Here is a 21,507-nt window from a genome sequence, read left to right on the forward strand (position 1 = left end):
TGCTGGCTTTCTTTTGTAAATTCTTTTAGCTTTTGTTTATCATGGAATGATTTTATTTCATCATCAAATTTGAAGGTAAGTTTTGCTGGGTATAAGATTCTTGGTTGGCATCCATTTTCCTTCAGAGCTTGAGAAATGTTGTCCTAGGCCCTTCTAGCTTTTAGGGTCTGGATTGAAAAATCTGCTGATATCCGTATTGGTTTCCCCCTGAATGTAATTTGGTTCTTTCCTCTCACAGCTTTTAAAATTCTTTCTTTCTTTTGTATGTTCGGTATTTTCATTATAATGTGCCTTGGTGTGGGTCTGTTGTAATTTTGTGTATTTAGAGTCCTATAAGCCTCTTGAACTTGATTTTCCATTTCATTCTTCAGATTTGGGAAATTTTCTGATATTATTTCATTGAATAGATTGTTCATTCCTTTGGTTTTTTTCTCTAAGCCTTCCTCAATCCCAATAATTCTCAAATTTGGCCTTTTCATGATATCCCATAGTTCTTGGAGATTCTGTTCATGATTTCTTACCATCTTCTCTGTTTGTTCAACTTTGTTTTCAAGGTTAAATATTTTTTCTTCATATCTGAGGTTCTGTCTTCCAGGTGTTCTATCCTATTGGTTGTGCTGTCTATGGAGTTCTTAATTTGGTTTATTGTTTCCTTCATTTCAAGGATTTCTGTTTGTTTGGTTTTTTTTCAATATCTCTAACTCTTTATTGAAATGACCTTTTGCTCCCTGTATTTGCTCTTTTAACTCTCGATTGGTGCGATCATTCAATGCCTGCATTTGCTCTTTCATCTCATCATTCAATGCCTGCATTTGCTCTTTCATCTCATCGTTTGCTTCTCTGATCATTTTAATTATGTACATCCTGAACTCCCTTTCTGTCATTTCTTCTGCCATGCTGTCATTGGATTTTATTGGTGTAACACCTAGATTTGTTTGGGGGCATTTTCTTCCCTTGTTTTCTCATATTGTTCAGAAATAAGTAGGTCATTACGTTATTGTAGATTTCCTCTATTGACTTATAATGTCCCTGAAGATTGCTAGTATATCCCCTCTTATCCTTCAGTAGCCTGCAGTCTTGGAGGAAGTTGATAATGCGGTGCTCCACAAGGAAGCTCTTCTCTAGGTGTGGTGACCCTCAGGTGGGGTATATTCCCTGATAGTGGGCAGAGGTGCTTCCACTTGTTGACCAATGGTCATCCAAAGGAGAACTAGGCTGTGGACTGAGGCAAGGCCTGTTTGTGCCTGTGTCTCTGGTTTTACCGTCCTTGTGGGAAAACCTCACCCAGCAGGGAAGACTCACCCAGTGGGGAGGTGTCGCTGTCAGTTCCCCTCCTAGAGGTTCCCCTCCATCTACAACTACTGCCTGGGCTGGGCTGCCTTCCTCTGCAACCTTCCCAGGGACCCGGACCTACCTCCTGGGTCTGGGAGCCTCACTCTTCGCAGAGGAGTCTCCTTAGGCTGCCTCTCCTCAGAGAATCTGCCCGCAGTCCTGGAAACTTCACTCTGCCCCTAGGCGTGTCTCTGTGCGGCTCTTCCAGCAAGAAGCCCCCTAGGTCCTGGGACCCTGCTGTGCACCTAATCGCCTGGCTATGCGGCCCCTCCTCTGAGTCGCCACCTGGAGCCCCGTACAATAGCTCCAAGACCCAGAGACCTGCCACACACCTCTTCCTCCGGACAGCTGCCTGGTGTTCCGACGCAGTCACTAGGAGTCCAAGCAACTCACTTTGTGTCTCCTCCTCCTGCCAACCGCCCATAGCCCTAGGCAATCACTCAAAGTCCAAGTGACCCGCCCTGTTACTCCTCCTCCTCAGGATAGCCCCCCGGGTGTTCAGGAGCGGCCGCTTGGAGACCAAGCGACCCACCACGCTCCTCCTCCAGGCAGGCCACCGGTGTTCAGGAGCAGTGGCTTTGAGTCCAAACAACTCACCACTCACCTCCTCCTCTGGCAACCACCTGTAGCTCTGATGCAGTCACTCCTAGACCAAGCGACCCGCCACGTTCCTTCTCTTCCTCCAGGCAGCCCCCCGGTGTTCAGGAGTGGTCTTTCTGAGTCCAAACAGCTCACCACGCAGCTCCTCCTCTGGCAACCACCTGTAGCTCTGATGCAGTCACCTAGACCAAGCTACCTGCTGCGCTTCTCCTCTTCCTCCAGGCAACCCCCTGGTGTTCAGAAGCGGTCACTCTGAGTCCAAACAACTCGCCACGCAGCTCCTCCTCTGGCACCTGCCTGTGGTTGCTCCGAGTCCAAGTGCTGTGCTGAGTGGCCTCCTCTATGATGTTCCCAGTTGTCTGTGTTTACCGCTCCAGTGGGGGTAGGGGCATCTCGCCGGGCAACTGTACTTCACATAGTTCCCTGAATTCCAGGGCTACTGCCCCATCCAGGACGCCTCCCCAATGGGAGAGACTCACCCGGCGGCTTTGAGTTGGTCCCAAGTCTCTCACTCTCTCCTCTTTTGAATCCTGCGTCCTGGAGCAACATGAAATGCAGCCGCCCTCTAGTCCGCCATCTTGATACCTCCTTCCATAATTTTCTAATGACAAGAAATGGTTTGTATAGTCTTCTTTACATTCTCATTCCTGTTTCTCAGTCTGTATACTTGAATATGTAAATGTTTATGTGTGAGTGTGTGGGGACATGTGGTCATCCAATACACTTGATGCTTTTGAAATCTGCCTCATGAACATTACTATTTTTTTAAACCAATGAATTCATTGAAATGTACCTTAGCATATATTTTAATTCTGTTTAATTTTAATGATACTTTTATTCAACCTAATATTTGTAAAATATTATGTCAACATAAAATCATAAAATAAATTTGCAACATTTTACATTACCTTTTCCTTAGTAAGTTTTTGAAAGCAAGCACATAGTGCCTGAGTTCAGAGTTGTTACATTACAAGATATCAAAAGCCACCTGTGATAAGTGGCCACTATATTGCACAGAGTAAACTTAAGATTTTCCCCCTGTGACCTCTCCTGCTTTCCTCTCTCATATCCAGTGGATGGCCTGCTTCTTTTTTTCTTTCTCTGGGGCAGTCACACTTTTGTGAAAGTCCTCTAGTAAATAAATTTCAGTTATTATTTGATGAGGGAAAAAAATAAACTAAACAGAACTCAGTAACTAAAAAGTATTTCTTGCATTCCATAAGCTGACAGGTTAGATATTCCGCCAGTACCACTAGGATGCCTGCACACTGCTGCACTTATGGGAACACAGCCCGTGCTCACACTTTGTCACCCCAAGACAGCATCAGCTCATGTCAGGTGAACTGGTGCTGGCTGTTGGTGGTGCTGCCTCTGTGCTCTCCAGCAGCCACTTACCTCCTTGTAAGTTCTACTGACCTCCTTACATGGTGCTCTCAGAATTTAAAGAGAGTGAAAGTAGAAGCCACAAGACATCCTGCTGCCTCCCTCCGGAATCTGCAAGGTACTCCTACCGCACTTTCTTGGTCAAGGAAGTCACAATTCTTATTTAATGCTTCCATCGCTTACTATGTTCCCAGCAGGAGCATATCCCTGGAGAGAAGAGACCTCCTAACTACTGGAATTCATGACTTCACTCACAGGAAGCAATTTTCAGCAGCTGGATCATCAATAGGTAGAAGAGCCACTTCCTTTACACTCCAGTCTCATATATCCTGGTCTCATAAAATATTACAGAAACCACAATGCATTTTGGTGGCAGAGTCCATATGTTGAGCCTGTAGAGCACATTCCAGAGGATAGTATTCTGGAGTTTTCATTCCATCCTTCTAAAATATTGCCATGGAACTTGTCTGAGCCAAATTTGAAAAGATGATCCCCATTTTAAATTTCTGCTTCTTAAGGTAAGTATTTTTTCTTCCACTGCTGTTCTTTAGGACCATTCCAGAGCAGGATGATGGTGCTGCAGTAATCCACCTTTATGTTGTACCAGCATATATCATGGAGAATCATCTGAAAAGCTCTCAATGCTTCATTCATGATCAAGTTGTTAAGGGAATGAGTTCATGGACTCTTGAGCTAAGGAGTTCAGGCTGAGCAGAAGGAAGCAAGGAAGCGAGAGTATGAACCCTGGATATTGGTTCCACCTTAATTGTGACTTCAGGAAAAGGAGCTCAGTTGACTGCTGCCCATACCTAATATGATGGATTGGTAGGGTCACCAACACCCTGTTCAAAATGGGAAGTGCAGGTTGCAGGGTAACTTGGGGACAACTTACAATCACTGTTTCTAGCACAATCCTTTAAAATGACAAATGCTGTTTCTATTTTTTTTTTAAATAGGTATCTTTATTTATTTTGTTGATTAGATTTTTTTAACTTATTTTTTTTTTTATTTTTACAGACTGCATTTTGATTCATTGTACACAAATGGGGTATAACTTTTCGTTACTATGGTTGTGCACAATGTCGATTCATACTATTTGGGTAATCATACATATACATAGGGTATTGATGTCTGTCTCATTCCACCAAATGCTGTTTCTTAAAAGGTGACTGTCACTGTTTTGCCTTAGCATTCTTAAAGTCTGATCTGTAATTGATTATGTGGCCTGTGCAACATACTGATAACATCTATCTGCCATGAAACCTTCAAGGACAATCATATACACTGGCTTATGTGGCCCCAATAACTGAACAGCCAGCATGGTGGACTGAACTTGTTACAGAGTTTTCTCTTTTTATGGGACCCACTCAAAAGGGACCACATTTTGGTGAGTTTTGTAGGTTGGTTAGAATAACCTGCCTGAATCTACTATATGCTTCCTTCCAAATCTAAAGACATACATTCATTTTTATGTTTCATCTTTATTTTAATTTGTTAATTATAGAGGGCATTTTAATTATATATAAGCAAAGTATCATAGTTAACATCATAATGCAATATTTCTGTGTAATTTCAAGAAAAATCTAGTTATTCAGGATGGTATAAGACAGTTGACATTTACATTATTTGACTCTTTGGAAGCTTGTAAGGGATAATTTGCTGTTGATTCTCTAGAGTAACAGTCCCCAGAGTTATAGAGCTAGATATAAGATCTTTGGTGTCCCAGTTATATTCAGCCTACAGCGAAACAGGAGGGCAGTGTCATGTTTCTCTGTGGCAGGTAAGTTTATAAAGGTTTCTTAGGAAATTGGGAAAATATTATTTTCCTAATATTGTAACTGGGATTTTTTTTTACTTTTTCTTTTTATTCTAAGTTGATATCAATGCAATTCAATTCTGATTCATGAAAAAATGTGAAACTCATGTAAATATTTGGTTTCAGGTCCATTTACAACTATTTCAGAATGAAAAGAAAAAACTTGCTATACTCTTCTCATATGTACCATGAATAGGTATATAGATTTTTATATAAATGAAAATTAGTTAATTTTGAGAGCTCTCTTACTGAATACATTTTGAGGTGTTTACAAAATACTCTTTGGTATCTAAGCTAAAATGGAAGCTAACACCTAGGTCATAGGCCCTAATACAGTCTATTTTCCACTTGGGTCAAAAATAGGCCATTCCTTTTGAAGATGGCAGGTTAGAGGGAGGCTGCGTTCCTTGTTTCTCTATAACTTGGGTTTCCACCAGAGGAAAATCTGTTTCCCTGTGAGGCAGTCTCTGCTGCTTATGGAACCCCTACTGTTTACCCCATTTGTCCACTAAGATCTCCTGCTGTCTAGCAGCATATCAACTACTTTCTGAATGAATGCAGATTGCTCACCGACTGATGCCTATCATCCACCATTGGTCAGTCTAACTGCCTCTTGCCTTCCCATTGCTTGACTTTCACCTAACCATCATCAATCACCTGAGACCCAACTGCCAATCCTGCGCCAGTAGCCTGCAGACCACAAGCAAAGCACCAGTGGATGACCTTCTGCACATTGTTGCCTGGAAGCCCATTGTCACATTACCAAAAGTTTGGTTACACATGACTGCTGCCATTTTGGGACAACAGCCAGGACCTGCCAGAACCCTGGTCTGATCAACCACCCTCTGCCACCAGGACTCCCTGCTCAACCAATGGTACAGGACATCGACTCCATACCTACACCTTGCCCTGCAGCTTCCCATTGGCCAACAGGTTTGGAAACCAGTAAAGCTGTCTTGAATTATCCTGGAAGCCAAAGCTGCCATCTTTAGGTGGGGCAAATCCCATCCTGAGAAGCCTCCTGGAGACTGGAAGCTCATTGTCAGGAACCTCTTATGTATCAGGCTACTGAAGACTGGAAGGTTTGAATAGTCTATGACTGTTATATTGTAGATTTTTTTTCTCGTTTCTGAAAATTTTGAAGTTTTTATTTCTGGTTTTTTTTTTGTTGTTTGTTTGTTTGTTTTTCTTGCTCTCTCTATTTTCCTTTTGTTTTTTTTTTTTTTGGTTTCCTCACAGTCTCTTTCTTTCTTTTCCCATGTTAACAACCAACTTCTTTTGATTCTGTTTTAATTCTTCCTATGATCTAGTACTTCTATATACTCTTTGCTTATCTCATTAATAGTTACATCCTACATCCCTCTCCATCCTCTTTGTTCTCTATTAGAAACTGTAGACCTCATTGCAAAGCTACTGGTTATACTGTAGATAAAAATCAAACTCTTTCTCTATATTTATTACAAAACTGTTAATGTGTTCATAGGGACTGTACTAGGTGCTGCTAATATTGACCTCCCCCTTAAAAAAGAGGTTTTGGAAACCTGCACAGTCACTATAAACCTATAGAGAGGAAACTGCAATACTCCAGATCCACACTGCTAGATACGCGAACAACATGAAAAAACAAGGGAAGAAAATGTTCCAAACGAACCAAGATTCTGTATTAATTGAAACCAATGACAGCAGGTAGAAGAAACTTCAGAAAGGAGTTCAGAATACAAATAATTAAAATGATTTATGAAGCAAAGGATGATATGAGAGCAAATGCAGAAATGAACCACACTCCAATAAAGAATTGAAAGAACAACTCTATGAAGCAAAAGATTGTTTCAACAAAGAGATAGAGATTGTAAATGAAGGAAACAATAAACCAAATAAAAACTCAAAGGAAAGCATCACCAAAAGTCTAGATTATTTGGAAGACACAACCTCAGTCAATGAAGAGAAAACATTTAGTCTTGAAAATAAAGTTGACCAAACAGAGAAGATGGTAATAAATCATGAATGGAAGCTCCAAGAACTATTGGATAACATGAAAAGATCAAATTTAAGAGTTATCAGGATTGAGGCAGGCACAGAGATACAAACAAAGGAATGAACAACCTGTTCAATGACATAATATCAGAAAATTTCCCATATCTGAAGAAGGAAATGGAAAATCAACTACAAGAGGTGTACAGAACTCAAATGTACAAAATTACAACAGAACCACATCAAGGCACATTATACTGAAAATGCCTAACTTCAAAAATAAAAATAGAATTTAATGACTGTGAGAGAAAAGCATCAGATTACATATAGGGGGAAACCAATAGGGATATCAGCAGATTTCTCAGCCCAGACCCTAAAAAGTAGAAGTCTCTGGAACAACATATTTCAAACTCTGAAAGAACATGAAAGCCAAAGAGGAATCTTATACCTCACAAAACTAAACTTCAGATTTGAAGATGAAATAAATCCTTCCATGATAAACAAAAGTTAAGAGAATTTACAAGTAGAAAGCCTGCATTAGAGAACATTCTCAGCAAAATATTTTATGAGGAGGAAATAAAAAACAACAATGTAAGTGAGCAAAGTGAGGAACTACCCTAAAAAAAAAGACAATCAAAGGAGAAACCAAATCAAGTTTCAAACCAAAAAATAAGCCAAAATGACTGGGAATGAAAATCATATCTCAATAATAACCCTGAATGTTAATAGCCTAAACTCATCAATTAAAGACATAGACTGGCAGATTGGATTAAAAAGAAAGACCCAAGATTATGCTGCCTTCAAGAGACTTATCTCAGAGAAAAAGACATCCACAGATTAAAAATTAAAGGATGGGAAAAAGTATTACACACATGGACTCAGTAAAAAAGCAAGGTTTTCCATCCCTATATCAGATAAAGTGGACTTCAAGCCAAAGTTAGTAAGAAGGGATAAAGAAGGACATTTTGTACTGCTTAAGGGAACCATAATCAGGAAGACATAAAAATTGTAAATATTTATGCCCCAAACAATGGGGCATAAATATTTTTGTAAGTCAAAAAAATCCTTCTCAATTCCAGGACCAAATGGACCAGAACACAATAATCCTGGGTAACTGTAATGCACCACTTTCACCACTAGATAGATCTTCCAAACAAAAACCAAACAAAGAAACCAAAGAACTCAAAAACACAATTAATAATTTAGACTTAACAGACATTTATAGAATATTCCATCCATCAATGAGTGAATATGCTTTCTTCTCAACAGCACATGGATCCTCCTCTAAAATAGACCATATTTTATACCACAAAGAAACCTTAGTAAATATTAAAAAATAGAGATACTACCTTGTATTCTATTGATCATAATGTAGTAAAATTAGAAATCAATGATAAAATAGAAAACAGAAACTACTCCAACACCTGGAGATTAATAATATGCTATTGAATGAAGCAAGGATGACAAAAAACATCAGGGAGGAAATAAAAAAAATTTAGATGTAAATGAGAATGATGATACAACATATCAAAATCTCTGGGACACTACGAAAGCAGTACTAAGAGGAAAATTTATTGCATGGAATCCATTCAAGAAAAGAATAAAAAGTCAACAACTAAATGACCTAACTATACATTTCAAAGCCCTAGAAAAAGAAGAAAAGATCAACACCAAAATCATAGAAGACAGGAATAATTAAAATCAGAGCTGAATTCAATATAATTGAATAAAAAAAAACAATTCAAAAAATTGACAAAATAAAAAGTTGGTTATTTGAAAAAAGTATATAAAATTGATAAACCCTTAGCCACAGTAACAAAGAGAAGGAGAGAGAAAACTCAAATTTCTAAAATTTGTGATGGAAAAAGGAAATATCACGACAGACACCATTGAAATACATAACATAATTAGAAGCAACTTTGAAAATCTATATTCTGACTACATAGAAAATCTAGAAGACATGGACAGGTTTCCAGAGACATGTTCCACCCAAACAGAATCAGGAGGACATACAATATTTAAAAAGATCAATTTCAAGCAATGAAATACAAGAAAAGCCTGGAACCAGGTGGATTCTCAGTTGAGTTCTACAAGACCTTCAAAGAAGAACTAATATCAACTCCTCTAAGTATTCCATGAAATAGAAAAGGAGGGAAACTTCCAAACTCATTCTATGAAGCTAATATCACTCTGATACCAAAGCCAGACAGACACATCAAGAAAAGAAAACTTTAGACCAATATCCCTGATGAACATAGATGCAAAAAATTCTTAAAATTCTGGCAAATTGCTTACAAAAACATATTAAGAAGATAGTGTACCATGATCAAGTGAGTTCATCCTGTGGATGCAAGGTTGGTTCAGCATCCAGAAATCAATAAAGGTAATTCATCACATCAATAGACTTAAGGTTAAGAATCATATGATTATTTCAATAGATGCCGAGAAAGCATTTGACAAAACAGCTCTTCATGCTCAAAACACTAGAAAAAATAGGGATAGTAGGAACATACCTCAACATTGTAAAGGCTATTTATGCTAAGCCCAAGGCCAACATCATTTTTTTTAATTATAAACAAATGGGACACATCTTGTTTCTCTGTTTGTATATGAAGTAGAAGCATATCATTTGTGTAATCTTACATTTACATAGGGTAATGGTGTTTGATTCATTCTGTTATTTTTTCCTCTCCACCTCCCACCCTTCTTTTTCCTCTATACAGTCCCTCCTTTCTTCATTCTTGCCTCCCTCCCACCCCCCATTATGTATCATCATCCGCTTATCAGGGAGATCTTTCATCCTTTGTTTTCTTTGAGATTGGCTTATCTCCAATTTTATCCATTTGCCTACAAATGCCATAATTTTATTATTCTTTATGGCTGAGTAATATTCCATTATTACCCAACATCATTCTTAATGGAGAAAAACAAAAAACTGGAACAAGACAGGGATGCCCTCTTCATCACTTCTATTCAACATCATGCTTGAAATACTAGCCAGAGCAATTAGACAGACAAAACAAATTAAAAGGATATTAATTGGAGGAAATAAAGCTATCACTATCTGCTGATGACTTGATTCTAAATTTATAGGATCCAAAAAACTCCAGAAAACTTCTAGAACAAATAAATGAATTCAGTAATGTAGCAGGATATAAAATCAACACACATAATTCTAATGCATCTCTATTCATAAGTGATAAATCCTCTGAAAGAGAAATTAGGAAAACCACTGCATTCACAGTAGCCGCAAAAAAAAAAAAGAAAATACTTGGGAATCAATCTAACAAAAGAGGTGAAAGACTTCTACAGTGAAAACTACAGAACACTAAAGAAATAAATTAATGAAAACCTTAGAAGATGGAAAGATCTCCCATATTCTTGGACAGGCAAATTAATATTATCAAAATGAACATACTTTCAAAGTGCTATACAAATTTAACACAATTCCAATTAAAATATCAATAACATTTCTCATAAATAGAGAAAACAATCATGAAATTCATCGAGAGGAACAAAACACCCAGAATAGCCAAAGCAATCCTTGGCAGGAAGAATGATGCAGGAGGTATCATAATACTGGATCTTAAACTTTACTATAGAGAAATAGTAACAAAAATGACCTGGTATTGATACCAAAATTAACAGGTAGATCAATGGTAAGAATAGAATACACAGAGACAAACCCATAAAAATAAAGTTATCTCATACTAGGCAAAGGTGCCAAAAACATACAATGGAGGAAAGTTAGCCTCTTCAACAAATGGTGTTGGGAAAACTGGAAATCCATATGCAGCAAAATGAAATTAAACCCCTATCTCTCACCCTGTACAAACTCAACTCAAAATCTAGGAATTAAACCTGAGACCCTTCACCAAATAGAAGAAAAAGTAGACCCAAACCTTCATCATGTTGGCTTAGGACCAGACTTCCTTAGCGAGATCACAATAGCGTAAGAAATAAAAAACAAGTATCAATAAGTGGGATGGATTCAAACTACAAAGCTTTTTCTCAGCAAAAGAAACAATAAATAATGTGAAAAGAGAGTCTACAGAGTAGGAGAAATCCTTTTCTACACACACTTCAGACAGAACACTAATCTCCAAAATTTATGAAGAACTGAAAAAACTTGACACCAAAAATCAGAGAACTCAATCAATAAATGGATTAAGGAACTGGGCAGACAATTCACAGAAGACATAAAGGTGATCAATAAATATATGAAAAGTTCTCATCATCTCTTGTAATTAGAAAAAGTTTTTTTCACTTTGACTGGCCATGTAAAATATTCAGAAGTTCTCTTTGTGAACTCTCTTCCCTCTGCCCTCTACTTTCCCATAGCTCTGGTAGGTTTGACTCTATCCCACTAACATGAAAGTTCATACTTATTATTCAGTAATTATTCACGGTGCACTTTGTGCTAGTTATTAGTCTACCAATTTATAATATATCACTGAACTCAACAGTAAATTTCTCACTTTCCCAAAAAATTTATCTAAGGGAAACAAACAATATATTAAAAATACATTACAAAATAATTTAATAAATATATTTTTTCTGTGATAAACACTTTAAATGTAATATTGGGGAATAGGGTAATCCCCTCAGAATAATAGTGTGTTCATATAGGATTTCACTAAAAATAATAAATAAGCAGAAATTTAAAGGAAAGAATTCTAATCAGAGGAGTATAAAAGTCAATAATGAAGGAGTATGCTCTTATTTTAAGAAACAATGAGGAGGTCAGCATATCTGCAGGGAACATATGGTGTATTAGTTTTTAGTCACTGTCATCTGTCAAAAACAACTTACAGGAGGAAAAGTTTATTAGGCTTGTGGTTTCAGAGGATCAGTCCATGGTTGGCCAACTCTGCAGCTGAGGGCCAGAGGTAAGGCAAGAGATCATGGTGGTAGGGTATGGTGGAGGGAAGGAGCTGAGAACAAGGCACCCAGGAAACAGAGAGCTCTGCTCACCTATGACAAAATATAAACTCCCAGGGAACACCCCCTGACTTCTTTCCTCTAGCCACACCATACATGTTCACTCTTACTGCCCAGTGAATCCATATGGGTGAATGAACCACCATTTAATTCACATCTCCCATAATCTACTCATTCCACCTTTGAAAAGTTTGACATTGTCTTACACACGACCTTTTGAGGACACTCCACATCTGAACCATAACAGTTGGGGAAAGGAATAACAACAGGGTCAAGATTTAACAAGGACTTGATCATTTATGCATTTGAATGTTGACCTTTGTACGACTTACTGGATTAATTTTCAATAAAGCATTGCAACCTGAAAAGCTGAATGTTCTCACTTTTCCAATATGGACAAATTCTTTAATATGGTAGAAAAGCATTATGCCTAGCAAATATTAGGAAATCAGTTTGATAATGATGACTCACATATATTTTCATAAATGAATCATATAGAGCATAAAATTTATGAAATTTATGGGCCATATGGCAGTGATGAGGGTATGGGAAAGGTGAATTTAATATATGTCACATGTGAAATGCTCCTGTTGCTGCTATATTTTACTCTCAACTTACTCAGATATTAGAATTGCATCAAATTGAGGTGATTAATTTTGTTTATGTGTGACCTCAAGAGAATGAAGCAATTGATAGTCTCTAGGGTTCTTATCTCCAAGATTAACTGTAGATAAAAGTAGTTCATCGTCCCAACCAGGAGAGTTCCTGCTTAGCCATCAGCAGGTTTGTTTTAACATTCAAAAGACAGATAGATTTAAAGTTCATTATGGGAAACTGACCCTTTTTAAAACTAGAAATTTCTTGGGAAACAGCTGTGAGTGAGCCAGGAACAGTAAGTACACTCTTTCTATAAAGGTTCATATTAGAGGGCCAGCTCAACTAAGACCCTCTACAGTATCACAAAAAAAAGTTACCAGGGAGGGGAAAACAACCTCTGAGGATTTTGGTGTTAGGTATTGTCTCATTTTTGCAAATTCTGAAAGAGTTGTTAAGATAGAATGTTTAATTAAAATGAAATAGACATTGAATAGACTATTAAAAGCAACCCTATTTGATTAACATTACATGAATGTAAACACTGAGAGTAAAAATAACAATTAGAATTTTGAAAAAATCATGGGAGGGATATTTAAGCTATCATTTTTGCCTGGACTAAAAGTTAAAATAAAAAAAAAAATTACCAGGGATTTAATTATAGCATTTGTGGTGATAGAGTAATTGCATTAAATGTAAGAGTAGATTTAAATAAAATTTAAAATTCTTTACATAAATAAAATGTGATAATAAGAAAAACAGGTAATAACTAGAATGTCTGGTTTGTGGGTTGTTTGGGATTTTTCTTTCATAGGTAAATTCATAAGGATAGTAACAGATATATTCATTGAATGTCAGTGTTGCATGTGATTGGACATCCTTATTGATGAAATGTGTGAGAACTATTTCTTACATTGTTTGACTAGAGATAACTTTTCCTGAAATAACAGAGGAAGTTTGCAAGCATGGATAGGCATGAGAGGTTAGGGGCAGCAACAACTGAAATATGTTTTTGTTTTTCTTTACCCTCCCTCTCCCCACCATGAAATGTCTTCATGGTACACTACTACACGGAATCGTTAGTTCTTCCCTTTCACAGGTAAAATAAGCACAGAATGAAAATACTGGATATCGTAAAGATAGAGAAGGAGAGAGAAAAGAGAGAGAGAGCATGATACCCAGGAAAGGGATGAATCTATCAGTTTTATTATAGTCAGTTACTCCTAAGAAAAGTACCTAACGCCATTCTAATGTGTTTCATCTTGTTACTGATTTTTGATACATTTCTGTGGTATATGGATATCACAGAATTACTTTCCATATGATTAGAATCTCCAGTTTGCTCACTAGTTGAAACCTTGACTACTAATAAAAAAATCATGCCAGTATCTAAATCTAGAATGAGGACCAAACACCGATATTTGAGAAATGAATCCATCATGTAGGCCTGAGGATTTGGGCTTCAGTCACAGAATAGAAGAGGGTTCTTTGTGTGCATGTAATTGGGAAAGTCAAGGATTCTTTGGCACTAGAATAAAAAGGTAAACTAAAATACTTTTATAAATTGTTCTACTTATTTTTTTTTTCCTTCATACATTGGTCAAGTATTGATAATAGAACTCCTTAAGTCAAAGAGCATTTCCACTGAAAATTTAAGGCAGATTTATTTTGATATGAAAGCTGTTGGGTCAGAGAAGCAGATTTAAGTGATGTGTGGAATTAAAAGCAAATTCACAAGGTTAAGCATTAGCAAATCACTTTGTAAACAGACATTTATAAAAATTAACTTATTTCAAAATTTCTCATTTTTTAACTAAAGGGCTGAGAGAATCATCATCACTTGATAGTTTTATCTTGTTTTGTATGAATTTACAATTTTCAATGACAGCTGAAAGTTTTATCTGAAGATTTATTAAAATGGCCATTAGTATGTTCATCTCTAATTCTTGTATTTATAAGTATTGAAATTATATTTTAGAACTCATAATTTCATTCAGTAATCATGTTTTTAATATTAAAAATGTTGTGATACTTTTAAATTGTGTACATGCTGTCGATTTCTTATAAATACCCAGATTCTGAAAGATGTAATTTATGAACTTGGAAAGGGCAGTTAATCCCACTGCATCTGTTCTCACTCATCTTAACATTTTGTTTTCAGGATTAATTCTCACATTCCAACCGAAAGAAACTTGGTATTCACAGACAGAAATAAAAGTGGGGCCACATTCACCCTCCTGGGTTTCTCAGATTATCCAGAACTAAAAGTCCCACTGTTCATGGTTTTTCTGGCTATCTACAGTGTCATCGTGGTAGGGAATATTGGGATGATGGCCATAATCAAAATTAATCCCAAACTGCACACCCCCATGTACTTTTTCCTCAGCCACCTCTCTTTGGTGGATTTCTGCTATTCCTCCACTATTGCCCCAAATATGTTGGTGAACCTAGTTGCAGAAGACAGAAGCATCTCTTTTCCTGAATGTGTGATACAATTTTTTTTCTTTTGTACCTTTGTGGTAACTGAGTCCTTTCTGCTGGCAGTGATGGCCTATGACCACTTTGTGGCCATCTGCAACCCTCTACTCTACACAGTGACCATGTCCCAGAAACTCTGTGCTGTGCTGGTGGCGGGATCCTATGCATGGCGGGCAGCCTGTTCCCTGATACTAACGTGCTCTGCTCTGCACCTGTCTTTTCGTGGCTCCAATACAATCGATAACTTCTTCTGTGAGTTCTCCTCCCTGCTCTCCCTCTCATGCTCAGATACCCACATCAGTTCTTTGCTGCTCTTTGTTTTTGCCACATTCAATGAAGTCAGCACCCTGCTCATCATCCTCACGTCTTATGTGTTCATCCTGGTTACCATCCTCAAGATGCCATCAGCCAGAGGGCATCACAAGGCCTTCTCCACCTGTGCCTCTCACCTGACGGCCATCTCCATCTTCCACGGCACCATCCTCTTCCTCTACTGTGTGCCCAACTCCAAGAACGCCAGGCACACGGTCAAAGTGGCGTCTGTGTTTTACACAGTGGTGATCCCCATGCTGAACCCCCTCATCTACAGCCTGAGAAATAAGGATGTCAAGGACACTGTCAGCAAAGTATTGGGCAGTAAAGTCTCCTCTTTTTGAGCATAGTATTATCATGATATTTGTTCCTAATGTTTAAATTTTGTTCTTGAAGTTTGTTTTTAAGGATAATTAAAATTAATAGAATCATATTGTACAAGAAAATAGAAATGGATTTTTCTTTCAAGGAAATAAACGTGACTCTTTTTGTAAAAAATCACCAATCTCTCTTATCATTATTTCATCACAAATTTTGATAGCACAATATGGTTTCTAATATGATTGTGAAATTTAAAAGACAACATGCATGCCATCTCTGATACCTATGTATAACTGAATATTAGTTTTATCCCCCTTTTTATAAGATACGTATTGTATACAAACCTATTAATAAACATAGGAATTTTACTTACAACATAGAAATAATAGTTACAATGAGGCATAGTACAGCAATGAGGTATATTATCAATGCATAATGGTGGAAATAATAAGAACCATAAAGGTTATCATGAAGAGAATGCTAAAATGCATGAAGGTTTTTTGAAGTGTGTTTTCATAAGCTAGGTGTAATTTGAATTTGACCTTGGAAAAGAGAATGGGTAGAGTTTTGCTGATTCTTTTCAGTGAAACAAGAAATTTTTTAAAATTTTTTAATTAATTTTATTTAGTTTTTAATTTTTTACAGACTGCATTTTGATTCATGTACACAAATGGAGTACATAATTTTGTTTCTATGGTTGTACACAATGCAGATTCATACCATTCGTGTAATCATGCATGTACATAGGGAAATGATGTCTATTAAAGGAAAAATAGCATAAATAAATTCTGGTTGGAAAAAAAAAGTAATACTGGATCTATGAACCAACACATATTTTATTGAGCTAATGTGATATAACTTTCATGTATGAGTATATGCGTGTGCATCTCTTCCGTAGTGCATACAGGTTATTGAGAATGAAATTTCAGAAAATCTGGTCTACATGCTAACTGTATTTTTGAAGATTCACCAATGTGTTAGTGTGACATCCATCTTATACTTCACCAGAGGTTTAAGACCCACAGTTTGGATATGAGAAGATCTTACGTGCAAAGCAATGTTGATACACACCTGGCCAACTCGTTATTCATGCTTTCTTTCTGTGTGTGAAGATGTCACAGTTATTATCAATGCTTTGGCACTTTTGTTGAGAAACAGCATAATTCCTGATTCCTTCTCAACAGAAATGTCATTCACCTTGAAACAAAATTATTTGGACTTCGCTTAAATGTTGAAAGATAACTAGTATCAATATATACTTTTTCAAAATAAAATTTAAAAATCCATATCCTATTCATCATGCAGATTAAAAATACCAAATATCCTTTAATAAAATCACTTTTGCTTGAATAACATGTGTGCCATTTTTCTCCTCTTTACTGAATATGCTTAGATAAAATTCTGAACAATTATTAATAGAGTGAAAAAAATCAATTTGCATTTATTTTAGGGAGGGGAAAATATAATTTGGTGCACAATTTTATATGGGTCGAAAAAAGTATTTCCTCTGATCATATTATTTTGGCTCTTACAATGTTTGTTGTTGATGTTTTAATAAGAATCACACCACAAATTAAAATATAAGAACACTATATATTTTGATAAAATATAACTAACTGAACTTTTCAAATATTCCTGAAAATATTTCTTTTCACGGGCATATGGGTTTGGGTTTCTAATTCCAATTGAATAATGTATTTGTAGAACAATCTCAATTATACATCAAGAGGTTTCAGTATCATTTCTATATCAATGTTTTAATAAATAAACATATTGCAGCTATTCGATATGGGTTGTTTATAACAAATAGATTTTAGAGCAGTTTGTTTCAAAGTCAGTAGAGGTAATCACTTTTTCAAATTCAGGCAAGTTTACTGCAAATATTTTTTCAGGTCTTATCATATATAAATTAAAGATATCCATCATTCTTCTACATGCAAGTTTATTGATCAAAGTAATATCATTGAATAGTTTATAAAATGTAATATCCACATTTAAACTTCCCAAAACACTATTTTACCAATATGATATTGCATAGTATTATATTATGTGGTGAAAATTATAACATGAGAGACTTTCATTTGCAAATGAAATTTACAATATTATGTGAAGTGGAAAAGCAGGATAAGGAAAAACAGATATCACATAATCCCATTTCTATGTGGAATTTTAAATGTTGATCTTAGAGAAATTGAGAGTAGAATAATGATTACCAGAGACTGGGAGAATAGAAAGCAGTAGAGAGGAAGAGAAATCCGAGAGGGAAATAAATACTTGTGTTCTGAAGACAAATACAATAAGAGTAATGTGTTCTTTCTTCGCATTGCTGATAGTTTCCTTTGCTGAGAGAAAGCTTTTTAGTTTGAACCTATCCCAGTTATTAATTCTTGCTTTTATTTCTTGTGCTATGGGAGTCCTGTTGAGGAAGTCTGGTCCTAAGCTGACATGTTGAAGATCTGGACCTACTTTTTCTTCTATAAGATGCAAGGTCTCTGGTATGATTCCAAGATCCTTACTCCATTTTGAGTTTAGTTTTGTGCATGGTGAGAGATATGGGTTTAGTTTCACTCTGTTGCATATGGTTTTCCAATTCTGCCAGCACCATTTGTTGAAGAGGCTATCTTTTCTCCATTGCATATTTTTGGCCCCTTTGTCTAGTATGAGAAAATTGTATTTATTTGGGTTTGTGTCCTTGTCCTCTATTCTGTACCATTGATCCACCTTTCTATTTTGGTACCGATACCATGCCATTTTTGTTACTATTGCTTTGTAGTAGAGTTGAAGACCTGGTATTGCAATACCCCCAGCTTCACTCTTTCTGCCAAGGATTGCTTTAGCTATTCTGGGTTTTTTATTCTTCCAGATGAATTTCTTAATTGCTTGCTCTATTTCTGTAAGGTACATCATTGGGATTTTAAATGGAATTGCATTGAATCTGTATAGCACTTTTGGTAGTATGGCCATTTTGACAAAATTAATTCTTCCTATCCAAGAACATGGGAGATCTTTCCATCTTGTAAGGTTTTCTTTAATTTCTTTCTTTAGTGTTCTGTAGTTCTCATTGTAGAGGTCTTTCACCTCTTTTGTGAGTTTGATTCCCAAGTATTTTATTTTTTTCGAAGCTATTGTGAATGGGGTAGTTTTCCTAATTTCTCTTTCTGAAGATTCATTACTTATGTATAAAAATGCACTAGATTTATGTGCATTGAACTTATATCCCGCTACTTCACTGAATTCACTTTTGAGATCTAAAACTTTTCTGGTGGAATTTCCTGGTTCCTCTAAGTATATAATCATATCATCAGCCAACAAAGATAGTTTGAGTTCTTCTTTTCCTATTCGTATCCCTTTAATTTCTTTGGTCTGTCTAATTGCTCTGGATAGAGTTTCAAGGACAATATTGAAAAGAAGTGGTGAAAGACGGCATCCCTGCCTTGTTCCAGTTTTTAGGGGGAATGCTTTCAGTTTTTCACCATTGAGAATGATATTAGCCATGGGCTTAGCATAGATGGCATTTACAATGTTAAGGAATGTTCCCACTATCCCTATTTTTTCTAGTGTTTTGAGCATGAAGGGGTGCTGTATTTTATCAAATACTTTTTCCTGCATCTATGGAAATAATCATGTGATTCTTGACTTTAAGTCTATTGATATGGTGAATGACATTTATTGATTTCCTGATGTTGAACCAACCTTGCATCCCTGGGATGAAACCCATTTGATCATGGTGCACTATCTTTTTAATATGTTTTTGTATGCGATTTGCTAAAATTTTGTTTAGAATTTTTGTGTCGATGTTCATTAAGGATATTGGTCTGAAATTTCTTTCCTCGATGTGTCTCTGTCTGGTTTAGGTATCAGGGTAATATTGGCTTCATAGAATGAGTTTGGGAGGGTTCCCTCCTCTTCTATTTTATGGAATACTTTGAGAAGTATTGGAATGAGCTCTTCTTTAAAGGTTTTGTAGAACTTGGCTGAGAACCCATCTGGTCCTGGACTTTTCTTTGTTGGTAGGCTTTTGATGACTTCTTCTATTTCATTACTTGAAATTGGTCTATTTAAATTGTGTATGTCCTCCTCTTTCAGTTTAGGCAATTCATATGTCTCCAGAAATCTCTTGATGACTTCGAAATTTTCTATTTTGTTGGAGTATAGATTTTCAAAATAGCTTCTAATTACGTTTTGTATTTCAGTCGCGTCTGTTGTGATATTTCCTTGTTCATTCCGAGTTTAATGACTTGGGTTTTCTCTCATCTTCTCTTTGTTAGTGTGACTAAAAGTTTATCAATTTTGTTTATTTTTTCGAAGAATCAACTATTTATTTTGTCAGTTTTTTGTATTGTTTCTTTTGTTTCAATTTCATTGATTTCAGCTCTGATTTTAACTATTTCCTGTCTTCTACTACTTTTGGTGTTGGTCTGTTCTTCTTTTTCTAGGGCTTTGAGCTGTAGTGTTAGGTCATTGATTTGTTGAGTTTTACTTCTTTTATTAAATGCGCTCTATGAAATAAATTTACCTCTAAGTCCTGCTTTCATAGTGTCCCAGAGATTTCGATATGATGCTTCTTTGTTCTCATTGACCTCTAAGAATTTTTTAATTTCCTTCCTAATATCTTCTGTTATCCATTCATCATATAATAGCATATTGTTTAATCTCCAGCTGTTGGAGTAGTTTCTGTTTTTTACTCTTTCATTTATTTCTGATTTCAATCCATTATGATCTGATAGAATACAAGGTAGTATCTCTATCTTCTTGTATTTGCTAACATTAGCTTTGTGGCATAATATATGGTCTATTTTAGAGAAGGATCCATGTGCTGCTGAGAAGAAAGTGTATTCGCTCTTGGTTGGATGGTATATTCTATAAATGTCTGTTAAGTCTAAATTATTGATTGTGTTATTGAGATCTATGGTTTCTTTGTTGAATTTTTGTTTGGAAGATCTGTCCAGTGGTGAGAGAGGCATGTTAAAATCACCTACTATTATTGTGTTATTGTCTATTTGGTTTCTAAAATTGAGAAGGATTTGTTTGACATACATGAATGAACCACTGTTTGGGGCATAGATGTTTATGATTGTTATATCTTGGTGATTTATGCTTCCCTTAACAGTATGAAATGTCCTTCTTTATCTCTTCTGACGAACTTTGGCTTGAAGTCCACATTATCTGAAATGAGGATTGATACTCCAGCTTTTTTGCTGAGTCCATGTGCATGGTATGTTTTTCCCCATCCTTTCACCTTTAGTCTATGGGTATCTCTTTCTATGAGGTGAGTCTCTTGCAGGCAACATATTGTTGGATCTTTCTTTTTAATCCAATCTGCCAGTCTATGTCTTTTGATTTGTGAATTCAGACCATTATCATTCAGGGTTATTATTGAGATAAGATTTGTATTCCCGGTCATTTGGTTCATTTTTTAAATTTTATTTATTTATTTATTTTTTGACACAACTTTGTTCCTCATTTATTTGACAGTTCCTTTAGGATAATTCCTCCCTTTGCTGATTTGCTTCTTTGTTTTTTATCTCTTCCTCATGGAATATTTTCCTGAGAATGTTCTGTAACGCTGGCTTTCTTTTTGTAAATTCTTTTAGCTTTTGTTTATCATGGAATGATTTTATTTCATCATCAAATTTGAAGGTAATTTTTGCTGGGTATAAGATACTTGGTTGGATCCATTTTCTTTCAGAGCTTGAAAAATGTTTTCCCAGCCCCTTCTAGCTTTTAGGGTCTGGATTGAAAAATCTGCTGATATCCGT

The 21,507-nt window shown here is 36.2% G+C and overlaps 1 protein-coding gene across 1 annotated transcript; it reads left to right on the forward strand.

The window, feature by feature from the left end:
• Positions 1–3,189: 3,189 nt before the first annotated feature.
• LOC124959383 (olfactory receptor 5D18-like) lies at positions 3,190–15,771 on the forward strand. The gene is made up of 4 exons (XM_047517877.1): positions 3,190–3,433; positions 5,939–6,076; positions 8,182–8,212; positions 14,799–15,771. Exons 1-4 carry the CDS (start codon positions 3,190–3,192, stop codon positions 15,769–15,771), a joined length of 1,386 nt encoding a protein of 461 aa, XP_047373833.1.
• The last annotated feature ends 5,736 nt before the right edge of the window (positions 15,772–21,507 follow it).

Source organism: Sciurus carolinensis, chromosome 11, assembly GCF_902686445.1.
Source record: "Sciurus carolinensis chromosome 11, mSciCar1.2, whole genome shotgun sequence".
Taxonomy (NCBI): domain Eukaryota; kingdom Metazoa; phylum Chordata; class Mammalia; order Rodentia; family Sciuridae; genus Sciurus; species Sciurus carolinensis.

Bases quoted from the DNA above. Each gene is read 5' to 3' on its own strand.
- LOC124959383 (XM_047517877.1), top strand. From the start codon at position 3,190: ATGCCTGCACACTGCTGCACTTATGGGAACACAGCCCGTGCTCACACT. The intron at 6,077-8,181 runs GTAAAGCTGTCT...TCTCAATTCCAG, and splicing joins GCCAACAGGTTTGGAAACCA to GACCAAATGGACCAGAACAC. The intron at 8,213-14,798 runs GTAACTGTAATG...TTTTGTTTTCAG, and splicing joins CCAGAACACAATAATCCTGG to GATTAATTCTCACATTCCAA.